This window comes from Lichtheimia ornata, assembly GCF_029851405.1.
Source record: "Lichtheimia ornata isolate CBS 291.66 chromosome Unknown scaffold00099, whole genome shotgun sequence".
NCBI classification, from domain to species: Eukaryota; Fungi; Mucoromycota; class Mucoromycetes; order Mucorales; family Lichtheimiaceae; genus Lichtheimia; species Lichtheimia ornata.
The window spans coordinates 2,237-14,367 of NW_026695419.1; the positions used below are offsets into that span (position 1 = coordinate 2,237).

At 43.3% G+C, this 12,131-nt stretch overlaps 5 protein-coding genes across 5 annotated transcripts; all 5 read left to right on the top strand.

Annotated features, from left to right (window-relative positions):
* Positions 1–338: 338 nt before the first annotated feature.
* On the top strand, positions 339–2,431 carry O0I10_011735 (uncharacterized protein; the record flags this gene model as incomplete). The annotated part of the gene is made up of 2 exons (XM_058491698.1): positions 339–1,044; positions 1,107–2,431. The coding sequence occupies 2 exons, from the start codon at positions 339–341 to the stop codon at positions 2,429–2,431; spliced, it is 2,031 nt and encodes a 676-aa protein (XP_058337503.1).
* Positions 2,432–4,453: 2,022 nt separating this feature from the next.
* O0I10_011736 (uncharacterized protein) lies at positions 4,454–6,591 on the top strand (the record flags this gene model as incomplete). Its single annotated transcript, XM_058491699.1, has 2 exons — positions 4,454–5,168; positions 5,237–6,591. 2 exons carry the CDS (start codon positions 4,454–4,456, stop codon positions 6,589–6,591), a joined length of 2,070 nt encoding a protein of 689 aa, XP_058337504.1.
* Positions 6,592–7,368: 777 nt separating this feature from the next.
* Positions 7,369–9,472, top strand: O0I10_011737 (uncharacterized protein; the record flags this gene model as incomplete). Its single annotated transcript, XM_058491700.1, has 2 exons — positions 7,369–8,083; positions 8,151–9,472. The coding sequence occupies 2 exons, from the start codon at positions 7,369–7,371 to the stop codon at positions 9,470–9,472; spliced, it is 2,037 nt and encodes a 678-aa protein (XP_058337505.1).
* Positions 9,473–9,808: 336 nt separating this feature from the next.
* O0I10_011738 (uncharacterized protein) lies at positions 9,809–11,036 on the top strand (the record flags this gene model as incomplete). Its single annotated transcript, XM_058491701.1, has 3 exons — positions 9,809–9,995; positions 10,061–10,522; positions 10,582–11,036. The coding sequence occupies 3 exons, from the start codon at positions 9,809–9,811 to the stop codon at positions 11,034–11,036; spliced, it is 1,104 nt and encodes a 367-aa protein (XP_058337506.1).
* Positions 11,037–11,455: 419 nt separating this feature from the next.
* On the top strand, positions 11,456–11,860 carry O0I10_011739 (uncharacterized protein; the record flags this gene model as incomplete). The annotated part of the gene is made up of 1 exon (XM_058491702.1): positions 11,456–11,860. The coding sequence occupies one exon, from the start codon at positions 11,456–11,458 to the stop codon at positions 11,858–11,860; it is 405 nt and encodes a 134-aa protein (XP_058337507.1).
* Between the last annotated feature and the right edge of the window lie 271 nt (positions 11,861–12,131).

Sequence of the window (12,131 nt, forward strand, 5' to 3'; positions counted from 1 at the left end):
TCTGGAACAAGACAATTGGTCACATTCATTGTTTTGGGCAACAAAGCTGAATGAGAGGAATGGGCTATTAGCTTGCAGTTTACAAATAACTTTGCAAAATGATTTTCTTATATTGGATGATGCTTCTGTGTTTGAGCGTTTTTCAGTCAAATCCTCTCGGTAGTAGCTTTGATACTAGAGAAAAGCCTAAAAGTCATGTTGATGTCCCAATCACTGGTCGCTCCCATCCCATAAATTTATCTAAGCAATGTTGTACCAGATCAATGCGTGTATAAAAACTCCACCGGCTTTTCCTTCTCTACTTTGTTGCTCTCAGTCGCACTCGCACACCACGACAAATGACCGTTGTCGAGAACATTAGCTGGTCCGAATTACTGAAGCATACAAATCTCACAGCCGAACATGGTAATGACGGCAACCGAATTGCCACGGCAACTGAAACCTTGCAGCAAGCAGCACACCAATTCGTTCAAGTCATCAACGAACGTGCCCGGCTTTTAGCCAAGAGTGCTCAATTTGATGCGGCTTTACGGGATGCAGCAGCCATAGTTGCCATATTACCGGCATCAGGGCTTGGATACTTGTGTATGGGAGACGTGTACTGTCAACAAGGACATCATTCCGCAGCCATTTCCATATACGATCAAGGGGTTGAAGCAGTACCTGAATCAGATGCCCATTATCAGCACCTTCGACAACATCGGATGACAGCAACAACCAAGAACAGCCAACACGTCGACTTCATCAGCCGATTACCATTGGATATCGTTGTCACCAATATTATACCGAGGATGGAGCTAGATTCCACATCATTTACGTCATTTGAGCCTCTTTACGTATCACGTGCATGGCAGGAGCGTATCTTGAGGGCTCCTAAGGGTTTACACTTTGGCTTTGATGGAGAAAAATTCAATGAGGATCAAGCGCAGATTGTCAAGTTTGCACCCTATGTTCAGAGCTTGGTGGGATGTAGGACCGATTTTCATTTGGACGATCTCTTTTCTCGAGCACATTTTGCCAATCTTAAGGAGCTAGAAATCAATCGTAAGTATGTATGTTTTTGAGTATGCGAAATTATTGACGCGAATACCATTTGTACTATGTAGTTATGGAGACCACTCTAAGCCGTCCAGTAATGAAGGGTCTACAAATGGTGGCGGACTCGCTGACTCACTTGGCCATTAGTGGGTGTCCCCATATCCAGTTACGTGATCTCCTTGAATCATGCCCAAAGCTTGTATCCCTTAATGCAACTGATGTGGAACTTGTTATGCCTTCCTTGCCATTCTCACGCTTTCCAAAAATGTCGCATTTGTCACTTCGCAACATAGAGGAAACAGCTCTCACGTATAACAATATGCATGATGTCCTCAGCCGGTTTCCTTCTTTGTTGTCGTTGGAGATTACGCAGATGCCTGAATCCAGAGTCTTGACACTTCTACACGAGGATTGTCCATACCTACAGGAGCTTTATTATGGTTGTCGCGGCAATGGCGATCACGAATTTGACACCCATCCAAATCTAAAAGGGGTCACGACGGCGCATTTAGGAGATGAAGACTTTTCTTATGAGCAAGACGACCTGATACAATTTCTACACCTGCACAGACATTCATTGAAAACGATTGATTTTGGCTGCTCTCATATTAATGACAACAATTGCAATTGGAAGTTGGAGAATGGACAAGTACTACAGGTACACGATCATCGAGATGTACCTCGTTTACGCCATAATGATGATCCAATTCAAACAAAGACCGTATTCACACGACTTGTCAACATTGATTTTTCGAATTGTAAGCCATCATCATCTCGTGACTTTATGATATGGTTGATGTCGAATGCTCCCAATCTCAAAGCCATCCGTCTCACTGAATCCCATTTTCTACCTGATGTCTCAAACGCCATGATCAAGATGAGCAACCTTTCAAAGTTGGAAATTACCAAGATCAAGGGCACTGCCGAGTTTTTCAGTCCCATCATTTCATTCATGCTGCATCATAATGCAATGGAGGATCGGTCAACGCTCGAAGAACTCATTCTACACATAGATGATGGGACAATGCATGCGGTAGTATGGCTGAACCTAATTTCTCAAATGAAGCGTCTCAAGGACTTGATATTGCTCACGGATGTCATTCCCCAATATTGCTTACCAACATTGGCGAACATTGCTCGAGATTGCTCCTCTCTGGAAAGCTTAACGCTCGGTACTGAGTATGGCTCCTATTTTACTGATGGCGTCATAACGTCTTTGTGTCCACATCCCAAGCTAAAGTATCTCACGATTGGAGCTAAATCATTATCAGCCGCCGACTTTTTCGCATTGCCTACATTTCCTAGTCTAGAACGTCTTCGTCTTCAATATCATATTCCACATTTGACTAAAGACATGTTACGTAAACACATTCCAAAAGTCATTATTGAATAAAATATAGACATCTCCTCGCATGGGTTATCCTACAACTACACCTTTGCATAAACGTGAATCCCATCCGTGTAGACAACGTTTCCCCCCTTCCTTATATCCTTTCATAGTGCAGCCAATATTACCCTCATTGTGAAGCTCCTCCATCACTTGATCCTTCCAAAATCCCAATCTCCACAATATCATCCACGTTAAATCCATGATACCACCAATATCCGACCATAGCTCTCATGAGTCCCACAAGCAATCTCTTGAATGAATCATACGATAAAGCAGGTGTATTATCGATCTTGGGACGTTGTCGCAATACAAAAGGGGGCAATCAAGTCTACCTATAGGTGGATGGATCATCTATGGCTGTCATTGTCTCAATGTTTGCACGCGGTTGTGGAATAGTGTCGACTGAGAGGGTGCTGCCGTTAAACGCAATGGAAAACGTGTATGTGCTCCCTTCAACCAGCAAGTCAAATCCATGTCCTGCTCATTGCCATCCAATTTACCATCCTCAGCATCGATTTGAATGGGCCCATTTCCTTATCCAAGCATGATCCGAAAGCTGATTATCATCACCTTGTCTCGCTGTTGTGGTATCCATTCATCCTCATGTTGGTTGATACAAGGTATCATGATGATGATAATATGCCCTTGACCAAAATGGTTGCTTCTCCATCTGTACCCTTGTCATTGTGTATCCTCCAAGCGAGCTTATGAAACTGATATCAATGAAGCACCACCATCCATCATGTGCCTAATCGATGATGACCATGTTAGATACGAACCACTTACCAGCATGACAATCCATATGCCGTTTACCTTGATATAGGTGCATCTGAATAAGAGTGCTTGAACACGTTGCTATACCAAGTAGCCAAACTGATGTATCGACGCTGTCTCACGTGACACTCAATGCAACGTGCTGGTGTTGAGAATAGAATAATATGCTGGATCCAGTCGCCAAGAGATGCTGTAACACAACACGTGAAAAAGAGTAGGCTGTATGGAGCAATATGGCCTTGACACCAGTAAGCTTGTCAAAGTTCGTAATCTGGAAGGTGCGATGCCGTTCTTGCCGTGTTTGTTGAGCTAGTAAGCTATCCAGCTGGTGGAATGTGTCGTGTCATTTGTTGTTGAAGAAAGAGATGCAACGAACAAGTGGTTGTTGCAAGTGGCATTGTGAGCAAGTGATGGAGTGAGACGAGGTTGGTGTCGAGAAGAAGAATGACCACCCCCATGCCACGTCGGCTGTGTTTTATCCCCCCCCCCTCTCCACCAAAGCATGGTCACACAATCACATCCCGCTAAACATCATCATCCAAAAGCATTCAAATACAAATAATGCCCGTGTGGATCAATGCTTGAAAGAGTCGATTGCTCTATTGAACTATGTAATGGTGGTCGAGAACGCTCTCTTTATTGATATGCATGCATACAGTATCGACCATCATTTTCTTACATAGTTTAGAGATGATGATGACAACGAGATTGAAGGATCCCAATGTACTATGGAACGATTACTTGCCATTCACATGATACCCTGATGCATCTTCTTTATTGGATGTTGTTTACATACCTTCTCAAAGGTCGTCATTATCCCATTTGTGCAGCAACCTATCAAAGACGTGTTTGTGTAACCACCACGTGCCAATTCACTCATTTCCGTTCATGCAGCCGACACCATCCATTAGGAGAGAGCAACTCCATCAAGTTTACAGCATTGGTAAAACAGCTACTACAACAACGTGTCTTATATACGTTGTATTTTTACTTGTGTGTTATGCTATACGGAGATGGGATCTACATATGAGGATGTTGGGGATACACGAAAGGATGGATAGAGATGATGAGGGTCGTTGTGTGATGAAAAAGAACCTAAAGTATATGTGGGATACATAACTGTGGTCTTTTGTGATACCTTGGCTTGTCATCTTGTGCTTGGTGATGAATCTTAAGTTTATTGGTACTTGAAATACGACGTTTCTACTTTTACTACTCGGTTACACTCAGACGCTCATACACCACGTACGAATGACCGTTGTCGAGAACATTAGCTGGTCCGAATTACTGAAGAGCACCAATCTCACAGCTCAACATGGTAATGACGGCAACCGAATTGCCACGGCAACCGAGTCTTTGAAGCAAACAGCCCACCAATTCACCCAAGTCCTCAATGAGCGTGCCATACTTTTTGCCAACAGTGCCCAGTTTGGTGCAGCCCTGCATGATGCAGCAGCCATAAGAGCCCTATTACCGGGATCAGGGCTTGGGTATTTGTGTACAGGAGACGTGCACTGCCAACAAGGACGTTACGCAGCAGCGATTTCCATATACGACCAAGGGCTTGAAACAGTACCTGATACCGATGCCTATTACCAACAGCTTCAACAGCATCGATTAGCAGCAATAGCCAACAACAATAAACGTGTCGATTTCATCAACGAGTTGCCATTGGATATTGTCATCTCCCACATTGTATCAAGGATAGCAGCAGACTTGGGATCTAATGAGCTGTATGAGCCTCTTTATGTATCACGTGCCTGGCAGGAGCGTATTTTGCAGCGACCTGACGGTTTGGACTTTGCTTTGGGCCAAGAATGGGTCACCTTGAAGAACGGTCATGATCAACTTGTCCGGTTTGCACCCTATATCCGACGCATATCAGGAAGCATTAAAAATGGTATTCATTTGGACGATCTCCTTTCTCGTGCACACTTTTCGAATCTTAAACGACTAGATTTATTCTGTAAGGATTACTGGCGTAATATGCATGTATGACATGGATGAAGTGGCTAATTTTGGTTTATGATACAGATGACGACCCCTCTCATGATGCATTGATAAACGGCCTGCAATTGGTTGGTGATTCGCTGACGCACTTGGCCATTGAAGGGGATCCTTATAACATTGAACTCTATCGCATTGTGGAATCATGCCCAAATCTTGTATCTCTGGTGGTCGATAATGTGCGCGTTGTTATGTCTTCTTCATCAGGACGCTATCCCAAGATGACGCATCTTAGAATTTACAACGTACCAGTGGCAGTTCCCAGCGATGATGATGTGATTGATCTCCTAAGTCGGTTTCCTTCTTTATTGTCATTCGATATTACACCGAAGCCTTCATCCAGTGTCTTGACTCTTCTACATGAGCATTGCCCATATCTACAGCAACTTCATTACGGCTGTTACAGCGGTGCTACAGACGAACCTGATTTACACAAAGTTGAACTCCATCCAAATGGAAAAGGGATCACCTCGGCTCATCTGGGAAATGAAGGATACGATTATGACCATGACGACCTGATTCAATTCTTACACCTGCACAGACATTCATTGGAAGCAATTGATTTTGGCTGCTCTAATATTAATGACAACGATTGCCATTGGAAGTTGGAGAATGGAAACGTAGTACTACAGGCGCACGATCATCATCGAGATATGCCTACAAGTCTACTCCCTGAAAATGATCCAACTCAAACGAAGACTATATTCAAACGACTTGTGGATGTATCTTTTTTGAATGATGATCCGTCATCATCATCTCGTGGTTTTATGTTATGGTTGATATCGAATGCACCCAATCTTAAAGCGATCCATCTCACTGAATCCCATTTTCTGCCTGATGTCTCAAAGGCGATGATCAAGATGAGCCACCTTTCAAAGTTGGAAATTACCAGGGTTGCGGGAACTGCCGAGTATATCGATCCCATCATTTCATTGATGCAGCATCATATTGCAATGGAGGATCAGTCAACGCTCGAAGAAATCATCATACACATAGATGGTGGGAATATGGATGCAGTAACATGGCTAGGTTTCATTTCTCAAATGAAGCGTCTCAAGGACCTGAGCTTGCTCACGAGGGTCATTCCCGAAGATTGCTTACCAGCATTGGAGAAGATAGGTCAAGGCTGCTCCTCTCTAGAAAGCTTAACGCTTGGTACTTGGTCTTACAGAGGATCCTCTATTGCCGATGGCGTTATAAGATCTTTTAGGCAACATCCCAATCTTAAACATCTTACTATTGAATCCAAATCTTTATTAGCCACCGACGTTTTAGCCTTGAATACACTTCCACGTTTAGAACGGCTTCGTCTTAATTATTATACTCCCGATTTGGTCAAAGACATGTTACGTAGAGTCCTTCCAAATGTCATTATTGAATAAACTACATCTTTACATAAACATCAATCGCATTCGTTTGCATAGCGTTCACCCTTAAGCATGCACCTGTTACAGGGTCATGCAAAATGTTTACGCGTATCATGATGCGCGTGCTTTTTTATTTGCTCATCAATGACGATGGATAATAGAACCCTTGGTGGTATTGGGAAAGATAACATGCACTGCATACTCTCATACATAAAACCATTTGACTCTGCATCGTCGATACAATAAACTTTATATGTCGTACGTGTTGTACAAGGATAAATGCACGTCTTGTTTTTTTTGCAACTTTTCACTGCTCATCATAAAGGGCAGCTTATCCAAACTCGCACCGTCTTGAAAATCCAGCATTGAATCCCATATACGGTCATCATGGATCGCTTTTGCCGGTTGTGGCATCATGTAGGTTTGCTCAGAGAAGATAACGTGGCATTGTAAATGATGAAAACCAGAGGCTTTGGCAGCACATCATAATGCGGTATCGAGCAACAACACCCCGAAGCTTACAAAGATGGGCATTACATGTCATGTAAGGGCTTCTTTATTGTACAGTAGCATGTCTGCAGAGGGACGAAAACTAAAATCTAGGCAGCATCACATAAGGCTCTTGAATAATGTGTCTTCCACCCCTACTAGAAACAGCAAAAAGGATCATCATCAGTGCCATCATCGGTGTGTGTGTGTAACCATTTTATGCAGCATCTGCCATTGACAAGGTTTATTTTGGGCTTTCCCTTTTCACCTTATTCTCTTCCACTACTTTGTTCAACACCACGAATGGCCACCATGGAGAACATTAGCTGGTCCGAATTACTAAAGGACACCAATCTCACAGCTCAACATGGCAATGACGGCAACCGCATTGTAGCAGCAACCCAAGCTCTACAGCAAACAGCGCAGCAATTCGTCCAAGTCCTCAATGAGCGTGCCAGGCTTTTCGCCAACAGTGCTCAATTTGATAAGGCGTTACATGATGCAGCAGTAATAAGAGCCATGCTACCAGGATCAGGGCGTGGATATTTGTGTATGGGAGACGTGTATTGTCAACAAGGCCATCATGCAGCAGCCATTTCCATATATGAGCAAGGGCTTGAAGCAATACCTGAATCAGATGCATATTATCAGCAACTTCAACAACATCGAATGACAGCAATAGCCAACAACAGCAAACGCGTCGACTTTATCAGCCAATTGCCATTGGATATTGTGATCACCAATATTGTACCAAGGGCGGATCGATTGTTCTTTTCAGAATCATCGTGCGAGTTTCTTTACGTATCACGTGCATGGCAGGAGCGCATCTTGAAGCAACCCAAAGGCTTACGATTTTACTTGGACGAAGGGCACAACACATTGATAAAGGGCCATACACAGCTCATCCGATTTGCCTCCTATGTTCAGAGCTTGCAAGCCACTCTATATCAGCGTATTCGTTTGGATGACCTCTTTGCCCGAGGACACTTCTCCAATTTAAAAGAACTCTATATACAATGTAGGTGTGAATGATGGCATGGTTCGTGGTTTGATGATGGATGCGAATGATGCTTTATTTATATTAGCTCTTTCGACAACTGGTCGCCTTCCATTGATCCATGGCCTGCAATTGGTTGGCAATTCGCTGACACACTTGACGCTCTTTGAGTGCCCTTATATTCAATTACGTGACGCCTTGGAGGCATGTCCAAATCTTGTACGGCTTGAAACAATGAATGTGGATGCAGTGATGTCTTTATCGCCTTCATCAAGTTATCCCAAGCTCGAGCACCTTTCACTTTACGATATCTCAGAATACGGTCGCTCTCATGAGAATATGGTCGATGTCCTTGCTCGTTTTCCTTCCTTGCGTGTGCTTGAAGTTTCGCCAATGGCCGATTCCAGCATCTTGCCTATCCTACACAAGCATTGTCCTCACCTACAGACCATTTATTACGAGCACGTGGACGTGGAGTTTGGTACAGCTACAACAGAGTTTCATCCAAATCGAAAAGGAATCGCGTCAGCTTATCTAGGCGGCAGCGAATTGTATAAGCAAGATGACCTGATTCAGTTCCTACACCTACAGCAAAATTCATTGGAAGGGCTTTATTTCCATGGGAACATTCAAATCAATGATGATGCCTTTTGGGATGTATCAAATGGACGCGTTCGACTGAGGGATCAATATCAGCATCAACAACCTCCTGAGGGCAACCCATCTGAATCATCATTTCCGCGACTGACAGAACTTTACTTTACAAGTAACCTTCCAACTACTACACACATGCAAATGATGCTGTGGATCGCATCGAATGCACCCAATCTCAACACCATCCATATCCATATTTCATCTTTTCGATCTCATTTCGCACACGCTATGATCAGGTTGAAACACCTTCATACAGTAAGAATCAACGCTCTATCCAACGACGTGAACGACACCGGCATTCAGCAATTCTTGGAGCATCATGTTGCACTTGGAGATCAATCAACACTCGAACATGTGACTTTGCGTATGGGCCGTGTAGGGGTGTCTCAAAACGCATGGATAGCTTTACTTTCAAGGTTGACGCGTCTCAAGAACCTCGAATTACTTGCTGGAATCATGCCTGAGAATTGCATCCCCATCATGGAGGAAATAGGTCAAGGTTGTCCCGCTCTCAAAAAGTTGACCCTCGGTGTGTATGATGCCGTGTTAGCTGATGGTCTCTTGATGCCTTTACGCAAGCATTCGAATCTTCAATGCCTTTGGATTGGAGCTACATCTTTATCCGATACGAACCTGCTAGCTTTGTGTACATTCCACCATTTAAAGCAACTCTCTCTTGAGTGTCGTGTTCCAAAAGGTTTACTTGAGATACTACAAGATCATATACCCAAAGTCAATATTTTCCCTTATGGATAGTGCATATCTCTAATAATAAAAGCAACAATTGATTTCCTTGCATGATCGGTGCCTTGATGTGTGAGGGTTCCTGCATTCATTTTGAATAGCATTCTAAATATTTGTTTGACGATACATACACATCACAAGCTGTTGTCACATAAAGCACACATTTATTTCCCTGAATGATGTTACGTGATTCTCATTTCGTGCAGCTAGTTTCCTATTCTACCAAGCTGGGTCAACGACATCAACGAAGGCTGAGTTCCTTTTGATGCTTAGATCCATGTTCTGCTTGGGCCTCACCCCTCCTCTTTTACAACTCATTTGCACTAAGACGCTCACACACAACCACGAATGGCATCCATTGAGAACATTGCTTGGTCTGAATTACTGAAGCATGACAGCGTTACAGCTCAACATGGTAATGACGGCAACCGAATTGCCACGGCAACCGAGACCCTACAGGAAACAGCACAGCAATTCGTCAAGGTGCTCAATGAACGTGCCAAGTTGTTAGCCAACAGTGCCAGTTTGATACAGCGTTACGTGATGCAGCAGCTATAAGAGGCATATTACCGGGATCAGGACTTGGATATTTGTGCACAGGAGATGTGTACTGTCAACAGGGACGATATGCATCAGCTATTTCCATATACGACAAAGGCCTTCAAGCAGTACCCAAATCGGATCCTTACTATCAACAGCTTCAGCAGCATCGAATGGCGGCAGTAACCAACAACGATAAACGCGTTGATTTCATCAGCCAGTTGCCATTGGATATTGTTGTCACCAATATTGTACCAAGAATACAGTCAACGTTATTCTCGCATGAGTCGTACGCACCTCTTTATGTATCACGTACATGGAGGGAACGTTTCTTGCAGCAACCCAATGGTTTGGACTATCATTTTGGGAAAGAAGAGAACACATTCATGAGGGGCCATGATCAACTTGTTCGGTTTGCTCCCTATGTTCAGAGCTTATCAGGAACCGTGATGGGTGATGCTCGTTTAGATGAACTCTTTTCTCGTGCACACTTTTCCAATCTCAGACGATTAGAGCTATATTGTGAGTATGAATGGTGGTTTATGTAAGTGATCGATCCGAATGATCCTTTTTATTATTAGGCAACGATTCAAATCCTCGTGATCCAGTAATAAACGGTCTGCAAATGATTGCTCATTCGTTGACACACTTGGTAATCTTTGATGGGTGTTCTATTCCACTGCAAGATGTTTTCGAATCATGCCCCAGCCTTGTGTCTTTGTCAACATTCGGTGAGGGCCATGTTTTTCGTTCTTCTTCACCTTCAACACGTTATCCTAAGATGGCACATCTGGCAATCCACAATGTATTAGGCCCACGTTTTACCTACGATACGATGGTGGATATCCTGAAATTGTTTCCATCTTTAATGTCACTCAAGATCACACCAACCCCCGATTCCAGCGTCTTGACGATTCTACACGAGTATTGCCCATCTCTACAGATTCTTAATTTCAGTAACGAAGGGGCTATCCCCGAGCGAAACGATGTTCATCCGAATCGAAGTGGCATCACATACGCTCGACTTCATGGCTAAGGAGACTCTTATATAAAAGATCAATTGATTCAGTTTCTGCTCACGCATCGAAATTTGTTGGAAACTTTTGATTTCGATGGCACTATCATTGGGAATAACAATACTCTTTGGGATGGACGAGTTCTACTACAACAAATGGGTGACGCAACGCCATCAGAGACTTTATTGACACAATTGACCAGCGTTCGTTTTTCAGAACTTTGCTCACGTGATTGCGAGCCTTTTATTGCATGGATCCCCCCAACCTCAAAGCCATCAGTCTTAGCGAGTCACTTTTACAACCTGCTGTCGCCAACGCCATGATCAAGTCGAAGCATATATCAAAGTTAGATATCTATCAGCCATGGGGGGACAATGATGATGACCTCTGGGGCGAAGAGCATAAAGGCATCAAGACGTTTTGGGATTATCATGCTGAAATGGGAAATCAGTCAACACTCGAAGAACTCATCATACGGGTTGATATCAATACGAATTCGGTATCATGGATGCCCCTTCTTCCTCTCTTCAAATGTCTCAAGAGCGTGGAAATACTGCCTGATTTCATTCACAGAGAATGCGCAATCGTGTTGACTGGGTGCTCCGCTCTTGAAAAGTTAACTCTCGGTGGGATGAGGGCCACGTTTGCTGATGATATGATGAGGCTATTGAGTGTACTCCCAAATCTTAAATGTCTCAGACTTGGAGCAGGATCATTGCCGGATAGCGAGCTTGTCGCCTTGACAACGTTTCCTAGTTTAGAACAGCTTTATCTTGAATGTGATGTACCAAATTATATTGAGAAGATGCTGCTTAGACATATACCAAAAGTCATTATTGAATAAAGATACAACGCTTTACTTTTATTCCATAATTGCTGACACCTTTCTAAGATAAAATTTCCTATTCTTTATCTATATAACCATTTCCACTGACAACCAGGTGTTGTTTGTGCATGATGGTGATAATGTTCATTTCCGTCCCCTCTGAAGAGCTTTTGCATACCCTATCCCTCCTGCTCATTGGCTCTTTGAATGATTCCATATCCCTTCCATATCCACCAATTGCACCTTTAAAGATAACTTGAAGACGCCTTTATCCATTTGACCTTGTCTA